Source organism: Coregonus lavaretus (assembly GCF_964263955.1).
Source record: "Coregonus lavaretus genome assembly, chromosome: 3".
In the NCBI taxonomy this organism is placed as follows: domain Eukaryota; kingdom Metazoa; phylum Chordata; class Actinopteri; order Salmoniformes; family Salmonidae; genus Coregonus; species Coregonus lavaretus.
In genome coordinates this window covers 8,327,814-8,347,750 of record NC_139990.1, presented here as the reverse complement: position 1 = coordinate 8,347,750, position 19,937 = coordinate 8,327,814, and the positions used below count along the sequence as shown (strand labels likewise).

Sequence of the window (19,937 nt, the reverse complement as noted above, 5' to 3'; positions counted from 1 at the left end):
TCCTCACCTCTCCCCTCTCCTCTCCTCCTCTCTCTACTCACACCTCCCCTCTCCTCCTCTCTCTACTCATCCCTCCCCTTCTCTCCTCTCTCTACTCACCCTCCCCTCTCCTCCTCTCTCTCCTCACCCCTCCCCTCTCCTCCTCTCTCTACTCACCCCTCCCCTCTCCTCCTCTCTCTACTCACCCCTCCCCTCTCCTCCTCTCTCTCCTCTCCTCACCCCTCCCCTCTCCTCTCTCTCTCCTCACCCCTCCCCTCCCCTTCTCTCTCTACTCCCCCCTCCCTCTACTCCTCTCTCTACTCACCCCTCCCCTCTCCTCCTCTCTCTACTCACCCCTCCCCTCTCCACCATGTTGTACACGTCAGTGAAGATTGTACCCATTTTTACTACTCTCCCTTTCATTTAGCCTGTTACGTTTGACATGCAACCCCTTCAAAACACACACACACACGCAAACACACACACACACACACAAATGGTACCCTGTCCCAAATGGTATCCTGGCACCCTATTCTTTATATAGTGCACTATCTGTGACCAGGGCCCTATGAGCTCTATGGGTCCTGGTCAAAAGTAGAGCACTATATAGGGAATAGGGTGTCATTTGGGACACACCCCATATTAATGCTCATGAATACTATCTAAATCCTCATGAATATTACCTAAAGGCTCATGAATAGCAGACCACAGCTTACATGCACTGCCTATAGAGCTTATGAATATTACTGTAGAAGTAATAGGGATTCAGTAGACCAATTATACCTTTTGCCCCTTTTGCTCATTTATTCATCCCTTTCTTTCTCTACCTCTCCCTTCGGTCTCCGTCAAGTCACATCATTAAAGTAAGATTAATAGGCATGAAAGAAACTTCACAACCAAACTACAGCAGCAACAATGGCAATGATATGTTTGTGCTCTCTCTCTCTCTCTCTCTCTCTCTCTCTCTCTCTCTCTCTCTCTCTCTCTCTCTCTCTCCCTCCCTCCCTCCCTCCCTCCCTCCCCCTCTCTCTCCCTCTCTCCCTCTCTCTTCTCTATCTTCTGTTCTCTCTCTTTCTCTGTGTCTCTCTGTGTCTCTCTGTGTCTCTCTGTGTCTCTCTGTGTCTCTCTGTCTCTCTCTGTCTCTGTCTCTCTCTCTCTCTCTCTCTCTCTCTCTCTCTCTCTCTCTCTCTCTCTCTCTCTCTCTCTCTCTCTCTCTCTCTCTCTCTCTCTCTCTCGCTCCAGGTGACCCTGCGGCAGAGGAGTGGTCTCAGTGGAGTGTGTGTTCGTTAACGTGTGGCCAGGGTTGGCAGGTGCGGACGCGCTCGTGTGTGTCCTCTCCCTACGGCACCCTGTGTAGCGGAGCCCTGAGAGAGACACGTATGTGTAACAATACAGCCACCTGCCCCGGTGACCCAGCACTGAGCTCAGGTAGGCGTGACATTAACACACACACACACACACACACACACACACACACACACACACACACACACACACACACACACACACACACACACACACACACACTGCAAAGACCACAGATAGTAGAGTACCTAACACAAGCTTCATAAACATTTCATAACCACTGTATGATCACAGATGTAAACTTCACTGAGACTGCATGAAACTGCACAGCCGGTACACAGATTCGCCCTACTATAGCTAGTGCCCCCACTGTGAAACCTGGCCTTGACTGTCTGTTCACTAATGTGTGTGTGTGTGTGTGTGTATTTGCATGCATGCCAGCCTGTGTGTGTGTACGTGTTTACAGAACACACACTATGCAACATTTGTTTTTACTGATGCTCTTCCTGAGAGAGAAGACGGAGGAAAAAGCAACAACATTTCCCTTCCCTGTCAGTGCATATGCTAATCTTGTTCTTATGCAAATGTGAGAATGTGATTTGTATGGCTAAGTGGCTTATTTTCCATCAAGCGCCAATATGAATCCCCTCAGCTGATCCTTTGATGAGAGATTGGTAGCTGTGTTGTATTTTGTTAATTATTTCATTATTTCATTTTTTATTTCATTTTTTCCAGCCCTTCTCTCAGATGTGATTTTCTTCCCGCCGTGGCTTCGGGGGGTTGCGTTGGATTGGGTAAGGCGGGCGGGCAGGCGTGAAGCGGGTGGATGAGATGGAAGGCTAATCAAAGTGGACGGTGACCATGGGGGATGTTAGGGGCGACTGGCGCGGCGCGGTGTTTCGATTGACTGTTTCCTGTGATGCATCGGGGATGGAGGGAGAGACTCCATGCTTCATATGGTTTATTCATCTATTTTCCTCTCTAATCACACAGTGTGGATGTACACACACCGACAGGGACCAACAAACACACACACCAACCTATATCCACTCAGAGTAGCCTGCGAGCTTGGAATATGCATTCATGATTTGAAGAGCAGCTCACATGCGCAAGTATGTATGAACGTGCACACACACACGCGGTCCAAGGAGACATACACACACACACACTCACACACAAACCATATTCCTTACTCATCAGTGCTACATGATCTCTCCATGTGTGACGTTAATGTAAGGCAGTGAATTATTAATGTGAAGGTCAATGTAATTCACTAGAAACATTTGTTCATATAGCAACAAGGGACAATTACTCTACATGCATGCTTTCAGTCACACACTTTTACACTAGATCACAAATGGTCACACACACACGCACACACACACACACAGATATACACATGCACACACTCACACGCACACAGATATACATATGCACACACTCACACACACACATAGTGTAGTATTTGAATAGTTTTTGAATAATGTAGTGCCTTTCACTGGAACTGATTCATCATGTTATTCATATCATTCTCCATGTGTGTCTCCTGATTTAGCTGACAAACACACACACACAGAAAGAGCGAGAGACACACACACACATGCACATACAATAATGCATTACTCGAAATAGAGCTTATGACACCATATGAAAATGGAACCCAATAGAAAACCTAAGCTTGGTTGACAATACTTTTTTCTACCAAAAGATACACTATATTTACAAAAATATGTGGACACCCCTTCAAATTAGTGGATGCGGCTATTTCAGCCACACCCGTTGCTCATTTTATTTGACAGGTGTATAAAATCGAGCGCACCACCATGCAATCTCTATAGACAAACATTGGCAGTAGAATGGCCCGTACTGAAGAGATCAGTGACTTGAACGTGGCACCGTCATAGGATGCCACCTTTCCAACAAGTCAGTTCGTCAAATTTCTGCCCCGCTAAAGCTGCCCTGGTCAACTGTAAGTGATGTTATTGTGAAGTAGAAATGTCTAGCCCTGACTCAGTCACGCCCTGACTTAGGGGACGCTTATATGTTGAGTCAGGGTGTGTATATTCCTTGTTGTGTTTGTTTTCTGTTGTAGGATCTAGTATGCATAGATCTATGTTGGCCGGTGTGGTTCCCAATCAGAGGCAGCTGTCGCTCGTTGTCTCTGATTGGGGACCATACTTAGGCAGCCTATTGGCACTAGTGGGTTGTGGGATCTTGTTCCTTGTGAGGTATGTTGTTTGTGTACCTTGGACTTCACGTTTTGTTTAAGTTGTTGTTTTGTCGTTATTTATTCGTTTCAAATAAACATGTATGCATATCACGCTGCGCCTTGGTTCGACCAGTCCTTCAACGAGCGTGACACTAGGAGCAACAACGGCTCAGCCGTTTAGTGGTAGGCCACATAAGCTCACTGAACGGGACCGCAGAGTGCTGAAGCCTGTAGCACGTAAAAATCGTCTTTCTTCAGTTGCAACACTCAATACTGACTTCTGGAGTGGTGTAAAGCTCAACGCCATTGGACTCTGGAGCAGTGGAAATGCGTTCTCTGGAGTGATCAATCACGCTTCACCATCTGGCAGTCCGACAGATTATTCTGGGTTTGGCGAATGCCAGGAGAACGCTACCTGCCCCAGTGCATAGTGGCAACTGTAAAGTTTGGTGGAGGAAGAATTATGGTCTGGGGCTGTTTTTCATGTTTCGGGCTAGGCCCCTTAGTTCCAGTGAATGGAAATCTTAATGCTACAGCATACAATTACATTCTAGATGATTCTGTGCTTCCAACTTTGTGGCAACAGTTTGGGGAAGGCCCTTTCCTGTTGCAGCATGACAATGCCCCCATGCACAAAGTGGTGTCTATACAGAAATGGTTTGTCAAGATCGGTGTGGAAGAACTTGACTGGCCTGCACAGAGCCCTGACCTCAACCCCATCAAACCTCGCAGAAATGTTCCAACATCTAGTGGAAAGCCTTCCCAGAAGAGTGGAGGCTGTTATAACAGCAAAAAAGGGACCAACTCCATATTAATGCCCATGATTTTGGAATGAGATGTTGAATGGGCAGGCGTCCACATACTTTTGGTCATGTAGTGTTTATCATTTTATACAGGAATAGAGGGAACATATTCTGTTTTGACAATGAGGTCGGTACACTAGTCCTTGAGCTAGGGACATGATAGTTTGAGAGATGGGGAACTTGTGTTTGTGTGTGTGTGTGCGTGGTTGCGTGCATGTGTGTGTGACTGTGTGAAGTGCCGTCTGCTGTCTCAAGTTGTCCAAGTTGCCATTGATCGTTGTCATGGCGGTGGTGTAGCAAAGGTCTGTGTGTCTGTCTGCATGTGTGTGGTGTTCTTTTGTAAACATATTTCTTCATATTCAATGGGCTTTCTGCGTTGTTAGTTTTTTTTCTCTAATATGACCTTTGGCCTTGCTCTTTCTCGTTGCCTTGGTTGTGTGCTCTCTGGGCTCATTTGCAAATGCATAAATAGGCTCTGGTTTTATGTGCCAGACAAAAAACACACCAGGCTATACGTGTGTGTCACAGGAGGTTGGTGGCACCTTAATTGGGGAGGACGGGCTTGTGGTAATGGCTGAATAGGGGGAATTGTATCAATTGTATTAATTGTATATGGTTTCCATGTGTTTGATGCCATTCCATTCGCTCTGTTCCCCCCATTATTATGAGCCGTCCTCCCCTCAGCAGCCTCCACTGGTGTGTGTGTGTGTGTGTGTGTGTTCACTCCTCCATATTCCTCACTTTCTGCCCCCCACGCTTCCTCACTCTGCCGTGCATATACTCAAAAACACACCCTGATGCTTTTTACTGTGTGTGTCTCAAACTCCTGTTCCCTACCTGTGCTACTGTTTCCACACAGTCTCTGTGTGTATGTGGCTCTGGTAGTAAGTAGCACTTTACATGGGGATTGTCTCTGGATACTGTGTCACTTATTCACTCATTCCTTGTCTTGCAAAGTAATCAATGTTCCAGGCTAATGGGGTAAATTCTCCCTCTGACCAATAGGTGGTGCTACATCCCAGTGTTTTAACCATCACTAAATCCCAGTGTTTTAACCCTCACTACACCCCAGTGTTTTAACCCTCACTACATCCCAGTGTTTTAACCCTCACTACATCCCAGTGTTTGAACCTTCACCACACCCCAGTATTTGAACCCTCACTACACCCCAGTGTTTTGACCCTCACTATACCCCAGTGTTTTAACCCTCACAACATCCAAGTGTTTCAACCCTCACTACACCCCAGTGTTTTAACCCTCACAACATCCCAGTGTTTAACCCTCACTACACCCCAGTGTTTTGACGCTCACTACACCCCGGTGTTTTAACCCTTACTATGTCCCAGTGTTTTAACCCTCATTCCACCCCAGTGTTTTGACCCTCACTACATCCCAGTGTTTTGACCCTCACTACATCCCAGTGTTTTGACCCTCACTACATCCCAGTGTTTTGACCCTCATTCCACCCCAGTGTTTTGACCCTCACTACATCCCAGTGTTTTGACCCTCACTACATCCCAGTGTTTTGACCCTCACTACACCCCAGTGTTTTAACCCTCACAACATCCCAGTGTTTTAACCCTCACTATATCCCAGTGTTTTAACCCTCACTACACCCCAGTGTTTTAACACTCACTACACCCCAGTGTTTTAACACTCACTACACCCCAGTGTTTTAACACTCACTACACCCCAGTGTTTTGAACCTCACTACATCCCAGTGTTTAACCCTCACTACATCCCATTGTTACAGTGAGCTTCAAAGGTATTGGGAGAGTGACAATTTTGTTGTTGTTTTGAAATAATACAATGAATATGAGGTTAAAGTGCAGACTATCAGCTTTAATTTGAGGGTATTTTCATCCATATTGGGTGAACCATTTAGAAATCACAGCACTTTTTTTTTACATAGTCCACCCATTTTAGGGTACCAAAAGCATTGGGACAAATTCACTTAAATGTGTATTAAAGTAGTAACATTTTAAGTATTTGGTCCCATTTTCCTAGCATGCAATTATTACATTAAGCCTGTGACTGTACAAACTTGTTGGATGCATTTGCTGTTTGTTTTGGTTGTTTCAGATTATTTAGTACCCAATAGAAATGAATGGTAAATAATATATAATATAAATAATATATTGTGTCATTTTGGAGTCACTTTTATTGTAAATAAGAATAGAATATGTTTCTAAAATCTTCTACATTAATGTTGATGCTGTCCATGATTAAGGATAATCCTGAATGAATCGTGCATAATTATGAGTTACAGAGGTATAAATATCATACCCTCAAGACATGCTAAGCGTTTACCATTATAATAACGGGAGGTTAGCATTTTTGGGGGGTATTTCACAAATTTGTTTACATCCCTGTTAGTGAGCATTTCTCCTTTGCCAAGATTATCCATCCACCTGACAGGTGTCGCATATCAAGAAGCTGATTAAACAACATGATCATTACACAGGTGCACCTTGTGCTGGGGTCAATAAAAGGCCAGTAAAAAATGTGCAGTTTTGTCACAGAACACTATGCCACAGATGTCTTAAGTTTTGAGGAAGCATGACATTTGCATGCTGACTGCAGGAATGTCCACCAGAGTATTTGCCAGATAATTGAATGTTCATTTCTCTACCATAGCCACCTCCAACGTTTTAGAGAATTTGGCAGTATGTCCAGCCGGCCTCACAACCGCAGACCACGTGTAACCACGCCAGCCCAGGACCTCCACATCCGGCTTCTTAACCTGCGGGATCGTCTGAGATCAGCCACCCAGACAGCTGATGAAACTGTGGGTTTGCACAACCTAAGAATTTCTGCACAAACTGTCAGAAACTGTCTCAGGGAAGCTCATCTGCGTGCTCATCGTCCTCACCAGGGTCTTGACCTGACTGCAATTCGGCGTCGTAACCGACTTCAGTGGGCAAATGCTCACCTATGGCCACTGGCACGCTGGAGAAGTGTGCTCTTCATGGATAAATCCTGGTTTCAACTGAATGACGTCGTATGGGCGAGCCGTTTGCTGATGTCAACGTTATAAACAGAGTGCCCCATTGTGGCGGTGGGGTTATGTTATGGGGAGGCATAAGCAACAGACAACGAACACAGTTGCATTTTATCTATGGCAATTTGAAGGCACAGAGATACCGTGACGAGATCCTGAGGCCCATTGTCGTGCCATATATATCCGCCGCCATCACTTCATGCTTCAGCAGGATAATGCACAGTCTCATGTTGCAAGGATCTGTACACAATTCCTGGAAGCTGAAAATGTCCCCATTTTTCCATGGCATGCTTACTCACCAGACATGTCACCCATTGAGCATGTTTGGGATGCTCTGGATTGACGTCTACGACAGCGTGTTCCAGTTCCTGCCAACATCCAGCAACTTCGCACAGCCAATCGAAGAGGACTGGGACAACATTCCACAGGCCACAATCAACAGCCTGATCAACTTTATGTGAAGGAGATGTGTCGTGCTGCATGAGGCAAATTGTGGTCACACCAGATACTAACTATTCTGATCCACGCCGCTACTTTTTTTTAAAGGTATCTGTGCCCAACAGATGCATATCTGTATTTCCAGTCATGTGAAAAACATAGATTAGGGCCTATTGATTTTATTTCAATTGACTGATTTCCTGACATGAACTGTAACTCAGTAAAATCTTTGAAATTGTTGCATGTTGAGTTTATATTTTTGTTCAGTGTAATTTAATACACATATGTTACACCCCAGTGTTATAACCCTCTCTACACCCCAGTGTTATAACCCTCTCTACACACCAGTGTTTTAACCCTTTCTACACCACAGTGTTATAACCCTCTACACCTCAGTGTTATAACCCTCTACACCTCAGTGTTATAACCCTCTCTACACCCCAGTGTTATAACCCTCTCTACACCCCAGTGTTATAACCCTCTCTACACCCCAGTGTTATAACCCTCTCTATACCCCAGTGTTATAACCCTCTCTACACCCCAGTGTTATAACTCTCTCAGGCTGTGGTGGTGGAGGGCAGTTTTCTGATGTTCACTCTTATGTCCCCATTCCCTCTCTCATCCAGGCTACTGATTAAAGTGTGTGTGTGTGTGTGTGTGTGTGTGTGTATGTGTGTGTGTGTGTGTACGTGTGAGTGTGTGTGTGTGTGTGTGTACGTTTCAGTTTGTGTGTATACGTGTGAGTGTGTGTGTGTGTACTTGTGAGTGTGCGTGTGTATGTACGTGTGAGTGTGTGTGTGTGTGAGTGTGTGTGTGTGTGTGTGTGTGTGTGTACAGTGAGGGAAAAAAGTATTTGATCCCCTGCTGATTTTGTACGTTTGCCCACTGCCAAAGAAATGATCAGTCTATAATTTTAATGGTAGGTTTATTTCAACAGTGAGAGACAGAATAACAACAAAAAAATCCAGAAAAACACATGTCAAAAATGTTATAAATTGATTTGCATTTTAATGAGGGAAATAAGTATTTGAGCCCCTCTCAATCAGAAAGATTTCTGGCTCCCAGGTGACTTTTATACAGGTAACGAGCTGAGATTAGGAGCACACTCTTAAAGGGAGTGCTCCTAATCTCAGTTTGTTACCTGTATAAAAGACACCTTTCCACAGAAGCAATCAATCAATCAGATTCCAAACTCTCCACCATGGCCAAGACCAAAGAGCTCTCCAAGGATGTCAGGGACAAGATTGTAGACCTACACAAGGCTGGAATGGGCTACAAGACCATCGCCAAGCAGCTTGGTGAGAAGGTGACAACAGTTGGTGCGATTATTCGCAAATGGAAGGAACACAAAATAACTCTCAATCTCCCTCAGCCTGGGGCTCCATGCAAGATCTCACCTTGTGGAGTTGCAATGATCATGAGAACGGTGAGGAATCAGCCCAGAACTACAAAGGAGGATCTTGTCAATGATCTCAAGGCAGCTGGGACCATAGTCACCAAGAAAACAATTGGTAACACACTACGCCGTGAAGGACTGAAATCCTGCAGCGCCCGCAAGGTCCCCCTGCTAAAGAAAGCACATATACAGGCCCGTCTGAAGTTTGCCAATGAAAATCTGAATGATTCAGAGGAGAACTGGGTGAAAGTGTTGTGGTCAGATGAGACCAAAATGGAGCTCTTTGGCATCAACTCAACTCGCCGTGTTTGGATGAGGAGGAATGCTGCCTATGACCCCAAGAACACCATCCCTATCGTCAAACATGGAGGTGGAAACATTATGCTTTGGGGGTGTTTTTCTGCTAAGGGGACAGGACAACTTCACTGCATCAAAGGGACGATGGAAGGGGCCATGTACCGTCAAATCTTGGGTGAGAACCTCCTTCCCTCAGCCAGGGCATTGAAAATGGGTCGTGAATGGGAATTCCAGCATATCAATGACCCAAAACACAAGGCCGAGGCAACAAAGGAGTGGCTCAAGAAGAAGCACATTAAGGTCCTGGAGTGGCCTAGCCAGTCTCCAGACCTTAATCCCGTAGAAAATCTGTGGAGGGAGCTAAAGGTTCGAGTTGCCAAACGTCAGCCTCGAAACCTTAATGACTTGGAGAAGATCTGCAAAGAGGAGTGGAACAAAATCCCTCCTGAGATATGTGCAAACCTGGTGGACAACTACAAGAAACATCTGACCTCTGTGATTGTCAACAAAGGATTTGCCACCAAGTACTAAGTCATGTTTTGCAGAGGGGTCAAATACTTATTTCCCTCATTAAAATGCAAATAAATTTATAACATTTTAAACATGCGTTTTTCTGAATTTTTTTGTTGTTGTTCTGTCTCTCAATGTTCAAATAAACCTCTTATTAAAATTATAGACTGATCATTTCTTTGTCAGTGGGCTAACGTACAAAATCAGCAGGGGATCAAATACTTTTTTCCCTCACTGTATGTGTGTGAGTGTGTGTGTGCGTGTGTGTGGCTACAGTGCATTCAGAAAGTATTCTTACCCCTTGACTTATTTCACATTTTGTTGTGTAACAACCTGAATTCAAAATTGTTTAAATAAATAAAAAGTCACCCATCTACACATAATAGCACATAATGACAAAATGAAAACATGATGTTTGCACATTTATTGAAAATGACATTCAAAATATCTCATTTACAGTACATAAATATTCACACATCTGAGTCAATACATGTTAGAATCACCTTTGGCAGCGATTATATCTGTGAGTCTTTCTGGGTAAGTCTTTAAGCACAATGCACACCGGCATAGTACAATATTTGCACTTTTCTTTTTCATTATTCTTCAAGCTCTGTCAAGTTGGTTGTTGATCATTGCTTTTCAGGACGATTTAAGTCCAAACTGTAACTAGGCCACTCAGGACCATTCAATGTCATCTTGGTAAGCAACTCCAGTGTAGATTTGGCCTTGTGTTTTAGGTTATTGTCCTGCTGAAAGATGAATTTGTCTCACAGTGTCTGTTGGAAAGCAGACTGAATCCGCTTTTCCTCTAGGATTTTGCCTGTGCTTAGCTCTATTCCGTTTATTTTTATCCTAAACGTCTCCCTAGTCCTAGCCGATGACAAGCATACCCATAACATGATGCAGCCACCATCATGCTTGAAAAACTGAAGAATGGTACTCAGTGATGTGTTGTGTTGGATTAAACAGCCATTAAACTCTATGACTATGTTAAAGTCACCATTGGCCTCATGGTGAAATCCCTGAGAGGTTTCCTTCCTCTCCGGCAACTGAGTTAGGAAGGACGCCTGTATCTTTGTAGTGACTGGGTGTATTGATACACCATCCTAAGTGTAATGAATAAATTCACTGTGCTCAAAGGGATATTCAATGTCATATACAGCTACCCATCTACCAATACATGTTGGTGCCCTTCCTTGCAAGGCATTGGAAAACCTCCCTGGTCTATGTGGTTGAATTTGTGTTTGAAATTCACTGCTCAACTGAGGGACCTTACAGATAACTGTGTGTGTGGGGTACAGAGATGAGGTAGTCATTTATGTTAAACACTATTATTACACAGAGAGTGGGACCATGCAACGTATTATGTGACTTGTTAAGCACATTTTTACTCCTGAACTTATTTAGGCTTGCCATAACAAAGGGGTTGAATGCTTATTGACTGAAGACAATTTAGCTTTTCATATTTAATTAATTTGTAAGCGAGCCAGATTCCTTGTAAATGAATAGACAATGTTTAACAAGTATTCAGCTGCTTTTCAAGGGCCCTCTAGTGAACAGTTTGGATGGAGAAGTTTGCTGTAGTCTGTGCTAACATTAGCAGCTCAATATTCTCAGGATGGAGTTAGTTGATTATATAAAAAAACAGTGATGATATAAACTCTGTATCTACCTGAAGTTTTGCTCTCAGAGGATGCTTAAAACCAACTGTTTGGCTTGTTTTCATGGCTAAGCAGACCAGGCAGATATTCATGTTGGCAAAGCAACAGGTCTCTCTCTCCCTCTCTCCCTCTCCCTCTCCCTCTCCCTCTCTCTCTATATTCATGTTGGCAAAGAAACAGGTCTCTCTCTCTCTCCCTCTCTCCCTTTCCCTCCCTCTCTCTCTCTCTCTCTCTCTCTCTCTCTCTCTCTCTCTCTCTCTCTCTCTCTCTCTCTCTCTCTCTCTCTCTCTCTCTCTCTCTCTCTCTCTCTCTCTCTCTCTCTCTCTCTCTCTCAAATTCAAGCTGCTTTATTGGCATGAAAAACATTGTGTCAATATTGCCAAAGCAACAATGTATACAATAATAAAAGTATAAACAATAACAAATAATAATATAAGATGGTAGTAAATAATAATCAAAATTAAATACAAAAATAATAACAATAAAATGGTAACAGTCAATAGTACAAATGTAGTAAATATTAAAATATAAATATGGAAAATGAAACTATAACTAACTTATAACTAAATAACAGTCATCTTCACCATTACATCAGTACTACAACTACCATCATCATTACTACCACTATTACAACCACCATCATTAAACTGCCATCTTTACCATTACCACCCATACCACTACTATTTGGAATGATAAACAACAATAATAATGGTATTAACAATAATAGCAATAACAATAATAATAAGTAAGTTACTATTTACTATGCAGATGTTATTATTCAGTGTCCCTCAGGCTATGGCAGGCAAATACATTTTTGGCTGCAAGAGGAGCCATTGCTCCTTCGCCCATTAGTATTTTTAGTTTTTCCTCTGGTTTTAATAAGTTAAAATTTGGAATGAATGTAGTCATTTCTGTGAATAACGAATCTCTTTGTGAGGAATATTTATCACAGTAAAGGAGAAAGTGCGTCTCTGTTTCTACCTCCCCTGTCGTGTAGTGACCACATATACGCTCCTCTTTGGGTAGCCATGTCTTTTTATGTCTGCCGGTTTCTATTGCCAATTGGTGGTCACTCAGCCTGTACTTGGTAAGGATCTGTCTCTGCTTCGTATCTCTGACAGAGTAGAGATAATCAGCCAATTCATATTCTCTGTTTAGGGTCAGATAGCAATTTAGTCGGCTTTGGGATTTTGTTTCGTTTTTCCAATGTTGTAAATATGAGTCCTTTGATTGGTTCATGATTTTGTTCATTGGAATTCTTTCTTTTGAAGCAGTGCTGGTGTCAGCTTGGTTGGTTAGGTCCAACACCAGCTGACTGAGAGAGCTCGTTTCTGGGCTCAGCTCTTGGGTTTAAAGTGCTTTAAATTGCAGACTTGAATATGGACTTGAATGTAGGTGTAGCCAAAATTGTAATGATCTTTTCTGTATTTTCATTACTACTGGAAAGCGGCCAAATTCTGCCCTGCATGCATTAGTTGGTGTATTTCTCTGGACTTGTAGAATTTTCCAACATAATTCTGCATGTAGGGCTTCAAATGAATGTTTGTTCCACATTTTAAAGTCCAGTTTATTGAGTGGCCCCCAAACCTCACTTCCATAAAGAGCTATTGGTAGGATTACACTGTCAAATATTTGGGTCCGAATTCTAATTGGGATGTTGATTTTGAATAATTTCATTTTTATTGCATACAATGCTCTGCTGGCTTTTTCTTTGAGTGCATTCACTGCCATATTAAAGTTTCCCGATGCAGTATGATATAATATGTGTAATTTTTAGTGTGTTCAATTATGGTGTTGTTCAGGGTGAATTTATATTTGTGTTTCTGACATCTGGCAATATTGCTCTAGAATGTTAAGGTTCTGTTGAAGACCTTCTTTGGTTGGTGATAGATGTACCAAGTCATCAGCATATAGCAGGTATTTTACCTATGTGTCAAATAGTGTGAGTCCTGGGGCTGGAGAATGGTCCGTCATGTCTGCTAATTCATTGATATAAATGTTGAAAAGATTTGGACTCAAACTGCAGCCTTGTCTCACACCTCAACGTTGTGAAAATAATTATGTTCTTTGGTTTTTGATTTTTATTGCACACATGTTTTCTGTGTACATACATTTTATTAAGTCATACACCTTACCACCAAGCCCACTTTGGAGAATTTTGTAGAATAGCCCTTCGTGCCAAATAGAATCAAATGCTTTTTTAAAGTCAATAAAGCAAGCAACGATTTTGCCCTCTTTTTTTTGGTGAACGTGTTTATTAATTAGTGTGTGTAAGGTGTATATATGGTCAGTAGTGCGATGGTTAGGGAGAAAGACAATTTGACATTTACTTATTACATTTTGTTCTTGAAGAAAGGTTTGAATTCTTGAATTCAAAATGCTACAGAAAAACTTTCCCAAGTTGCTGTTTACGCAAATTCCCCTGTAACTATTGGGGTCTGATTTGTCTCCACTTTTGTGGATAGGGGAGATGAGCCCCTGGTTCCAGACATCAGGGAAGCAGCCAGAAGTTAAAACTATGTTGAACAATTTAAGCACAGCATTTTGCTACTCAGGTGTGCTGTTTTTCAGCATTTCATTTCTGATGTTATCTAGACCACAAGCCTTCTTTGATATTATAGATTTGAGTTTTTCATTTAGTTCTTGTTGGGTTATTGGGTAATCTAATGGATTTTGGTTGTTTTTAATGACTGATTGAAGGATGTTCCATTTTTCTTGAATTTCTAATTGGTTCTGCTGTAAGTCTTTTTGTGGGATGTTTTTGTATAGATTATTTAAAAAATCTTGTATGGCTTTGTCGTGCTTAAATTGTTCCACATGTCCCAGAACCGATTTTGGTCAATTGCACTTTCAATTTCATCAAGTGTCTTGTTGGTATAATTCAATTTCTTGCGTTTCAGTGTATGTTTATACTGTTTCAGAGTTTCAAAGTATTCATAGCGTAGATCTGGGTTGTTTTGCTGCTTATGTTTTTCATTTAACATTTGTCTTAGGTGTTTTCTAATTGTTTTACATTCGTTATCAAACAATTTTTCAGAAACATTTTGTTTTTTGTTTCTGATGTTGCATTTCTTTGGTTTTCTCAAATTTGCTTTCGATGCTGCTTTTTGGAAAATGCAATTGATGTTTTGAGTAGCCGAATTGACACCTTCTTTATTGTTTTGGTATTGTGAGTTATTGAAAAACTGTATAGAGTTCATCATTTCATTTGAGTTCAATGTTTCAATGAATCTCTCTGCACTGTTTTGAGCCCATCTGTACGATTGGTTCATGTTTTAGAGTTTATCGGGCTGTTTTTTTTTGAATGAATATTGCCGGTTAATTTCTTCAGAAACACGTTGATCTGACTGTGATCTGACAATGGTGTCTGTTGTCTGACAGTGAATGCACTAATGGAGGAGGGGTCAATGTCAGTGATGGCATAATCGACTACACTTGTCCCAAGAGCTGAGCAGTAAGTAAACTGACCTAAAGAGTCCCCTCTGATTCTACCATTAAGCATGTATAGGCCTAAGGCTCGACAGAGATGCACTAACTCCTTCCCATTTTTGCTCAGTATTTGGTCAGGACTGTTTCTATTATTTATTATTGGGCTACTGTACAAGGAGGGGTGTCCAAATATGTGGTGGTTACCTCCCGCATCAGTGTAGTCAGGCTCAGAACCTGTTCTTGCATTGAAATCTCCACAAATAAGCACTTTACCTTCTGCCTGAAATTGAATGATTTCTGTATGGAGATTGTCAAAAAACTGATCATCATTATATGATGAATCTGAAGGAGGAACATAAGTTGCACATATATATACATCATTGTCACAATAGATTGTACCTTTGTTAAGTTTTAACCAAATGTTATTAGTACCTTTTTTTAATTTTATTCAGTGCTAAGTCCTGCTTATGCCAAATTATGATTCCACCTGAGTCTCGGCCCCGTTTAACATTTTTATGTTTGATTGATGGTAGTAAACTTTCTCTATAGCCTGAGGGACACTGAGTATCTATGTCTCCACGATACCATGTTTCCAATAGGATTATGATGTCCTGTCACTTGATGTTTTTAATCAATTCTGGATTTGTTGTTTTATAATCAAAATGTGAAGAGTACAGGCCCTGGATATTCCAAGAGCTGATAGTTAATGATCTCATTTATAATAAGTGATATTCACTGGTTTAAGTAAAGTACATTGAAAAAAATAAAAAATAAAATAATAATAATATTAATAATAATAATAGTAATACATACATACATATACACATATATACACATACATACATACATATACACATATCTCTCTCTTTATCTCTCTCTCTATCTTTATCTCTCTCTCCCTCTCTCTCTCTGTATCTCTCTCTCTCTCCCTCTCTCTCTCTCTCTCTCTCTCTCTCTCCCTCTCTCTCGTTATCTCTCTCTCCCTCTCTCTCTCTCTCTCTCTCTCTCTCTCTCTCTCTCTCTCTCTCTCTCTCTCTCTCTCTCTCTCTCTCTCTCTCTCTCTCTCTCTCTCCCTCTCTCTCTTTCTCTCTCTCCCTCTCTGTCTCTCATAATCTCTCTCTTTATCTCTCTCCCTCTCTCTCTTTCTCTCTCTCCCTCTCAGTCTCTCCTAATCTCTCTCTTTATCTCTCTCTCTCTCTCTCTCTCTCTCTCTCTCTCTCTCTCTCTCTCTCTCTCTCTCTCTCTCTCTCTCTCTCTCTCTCTCTCTCTCTCTCTCTCTCTCTCTCTCCCTCTCTCCCTCTCTGTCTCTCCTAATCTCTCTCTCTCTCTCTCTCTCTCTCTCTCTCTCTCTCTCTCTCAATCTCTCTCTCCATCTCTCTCTCTTGCTCTATCTCATCACTCCTTCCTCTCCATCTCTCTCTTGCTCTCTTTCATCACTCCTTCCTCTCCCTCTCTCTCTCTTGCTCTCTCTCATCACTCCTTCCTCTCCCTCTCTCTCTTCCTCTCTCTCATCACTCCTTTCTCTCCCTCTCTCTCTCTTACTCTCTCGCTCTCCCCCCCCTCTCTCCCCCCATTTTTGTCCCTCCCTCTGAGCTTTGCTCTCTACAGCTGAGTTAGTTAATTGTTCATCAGCATGTTTAATCACACTCCAGCGTCCAGCCCCCCTCAGCACGTACAGGTGCATCTAGCTAGTTTTTTATTCCTCTCCCTCACTCACTTTCTCTCTCTCCATTTCTCTCCTTCTCTCTCTCCTTTTTCCTCTACCTCTTTCTATCTCACATTGTCTTTCAACACCCCTCCCTCCAGCCTTTTCTCCCTCGATTCATATATTTTAAAAACGTTTCTCACTCTTTCCCTCTCTCTCATTCAATATTCCCCAAAGTGTTAACGTTATGCACGCCTTCAAAATCTTTGACTCATTAGAATGCACTCCAAGTATCCACAATGGATTCATCCCCCTTTCTCCCCCTCTTTCTTCATGTTCTATTTTTCTTCACTTCTGCCTTTGTGTTTTCAAATCTCATATTGCCATAAGATTGTCCATTCAAACTCCCAAAATCAATGTATTTTTCCCTGTGGTTCTCCCTTTCCCTTTCTCTCTATTCCTCCCCCTTTCTCTCTATCCCTCCATCCCTCACTCTTCTTCTCTCAGAATATTTCTCTTTCCCTCCTTTCTTACGACTACTCTGCTATAGTGATCTGTATGTTTGTGATTCTGTGGACACATAGTATGTACAGTATGTCTATTGCCTGTGGGCATGTGGTGTAGTCTGTTTATTTGTCTTACTGGTTGGCAGTGTATTGCGTACGCTGCCGTGTTGTGTTCCTCCGCATTGTGCTGTTCTGGTTCCTTAACACTTCACCCCCAGCATGCCATAACTCAACACTGTCACTCGGCTAACTCCCAGTCCCATTCATAAAGTTGGATAAAGGACTCGCTTGCCATTTCACCATTTTAGTAGATTTCGAAGATGAGCCATCTATACAACTCTAAGGTTTCATTGCACAGAGGAGGACTTTTATCCTAGACACTGATCTCAGGTCCCATTTGGTAAACCCTTTTGGTAAACTAGCGGGATTTGGAACAGTAAACTAATCCTAGACCTGTGACCATAAGCAACTTCTACTCAGAGTGGTAAGAACAAGAAAGCTTCCTCTCAAAAACCAGGCCACCATATTCTCTAGGATCAGTTTAGCCTCTTATTCATTACATTTACAAAGGCAAAACTGATCCTAGATCAGCATTTGTACTCTGAGAGGCTTTATGAATACTGTCCCAGGTTATATTAAGATGTTCATTAAAATATATGAAATAGATGGCATCACATCGTTTGAATGAATAAGTTGATGAATGTTTAACCGCATTGCTGATCAGAGTCTGATAATGCTGTGCCCTCAACATTACATTTTAATGACCAAAAAGTATAGTAGTTTTAATCAATTTGGAATGTACTTTATGAACATTGTCATACTATCTGTGCATAAATCCATGAAATCAAATGTCTTTATATGTTCACTCCTCTAACCTTACTATCTCATATGCCATTCATTATCTAACACCAGGGTTGCTTTCAGGAGGGTGCAACACACTTTAAGTTGCAGATAGAAAATACCATGAATAGAGCTGACACGATTCCTCACTCTCTGCATGAGCGGCTTGTCTGTTCCACACAATATATTTCTATCTGAACGTACTTCAACATTGTGCCCTTCTGAACGCGGCCCAGTCCTTCGTAACAGCTGCTGGTGGAGGTGGAACTTTTGGTTTTGGGTAGCTTGGAGCGTGTTCTTTCCTGGTTTGAATGATATGGAGAGGTGGCGAGGGCCACTTCTTACCTCTGTGCCATCTGTCTTACTGTTGGTTCTTTTGAGAGCTGTGCTAGTGTTCATTTACTCACTTTCTGTCTCATCCTCTAACCCCATTTGCAGACAGGAGTTATAATCCCGCCTCCAAGCTCACATTCTCTAACCCAATTGGTTGTGGCAGGAGGTGGGACCTTCTTCCACATTCATTCTCTATCCTCATTGGCTATAACAGGCGACTCCACACAACTCCTATCTCTCATTCTCTCATCACCATTGGCTGTGTGTGCCTGTCTCTCTGGGTGTTGCAGTCCATGGGCTGTGGGAGGAGTGGTCGTCATGGAGCCTGTGTTCTGTCACGTGTGGGCGGGGCTCCAGGACCCGAACCAGGAACTGTGTGAGCGGAGGAGGGGCCAAGCTCTGTGGAGGGCCTGAGAAACAGACCAAACTCTGCAACATAGCAGTGTGTCCTGGTTAGTACCATCTCATATACATATACACCTCTATCTATCTGTCTGTCTATCTCTCTGTCCATTGGTCTGTCCCATTCAGTACCATCTCTTATACACACTGTATACACCTCCATCTATCTCTCTCTCTCTCTCTCTCTCTCTCTCTCTCTCTCTCTCTCTCTCTCTCTCTCTCTCTCTCTCTCTCTCTCTCTCTCTCTCTCTCTCTCTCTCTCTCTCTCTCTCTCTCTCTCTCTCTCTCTCTCTCTCCCTCTCTCCCTCTCTCTCTGCCTTCTGTATCTCATTAACATAATACGTCTAATGCACCTCTTTCTCTCTATCTGATATCCTCTTTTCGTATCATTCTCTATGTCACTTTCTCTCTTTCTAACTCTGTTACCCCATATCTCCGTATCACTACTTTGTCTCTACACTGTCATATTACTCACCCTAAGTCCCCATCTGTCCTTTCCTGTCCAGTCTTGTTCACTACCATCAGCTGAAATCTTCATTGTTCCTCCAGTACTCTTTATAAATCTCTGCTCATCTCTTAAATCCAAAATAGAAGGCTCAGTTTCAGCAAATCCTCAGAGATGGAGAGATAGTAAAGCTGTTGCTTTACAGTGGTTTCTCCTCCTCTGGTTTGTTTGCTCGTTTGTTCATTTGTTATTTCTTCCTTTCATTCTTTCTGTCTTTCTGTCTTTCAGTCATTGAGTGTTATTGGAGGACACTCAGAATAAGGGGCAGATCAAGCTTTGATTTACAGTGATTGCAGCCTGTCACAGAGCAGATGTTGTATTTATCTAGCATGTAACCATTGGACAATCATGCCATTGTGTCCCATGTACCTACATAGTGTATGTTCCTTTTATGTCTGTGTTATTGGCTGGCTACAGTCTACTGTCTCATTGGCTGGCTGATTACAGTCTGTCTTCATAATTGTACATTTACATTTTAGTGATTTAGCAGACGCTCTTATCCAGAACAACTCAGGTTAACTGACTTGCTCAAGGGCAAATAAAAAACAAACATCTAGTCAGCCCTGGGATTCAATCCACGACCTTTCGGTTGCTGGTCAAACGCTCTTAACCACTAGGCTACCAATAATGCATTGTTTTATCATCCTGGCTACAGACACACTTCATCTCCCTAATAAA

At 42.3% G+C, this 19,937-nt stretch overlaps 1 protein-coding gene across 1 annotated transcript in view; it reads left to right on the top strand.

Moving 5' to 3' along the window:
- The window catches only part of LOC311121072 (uncharacterized protein), a gene marked incomplete at its 5' end in the record, with an annotated part of 289,117 nt that overhangs the window by 116,030 nt on the left and 153,150 nt on the right, over positions 1-19,937 (top strand). Inside the window, 2 exon segments of the mRNA XM_084157921.1 lie at positions 1,222-1,407; positions 18,643-18,804. Coding sequence (XP_084014047.1) covers positions 1,222-1,407; positions 18,643-18,804 — 348 coding nt within the window.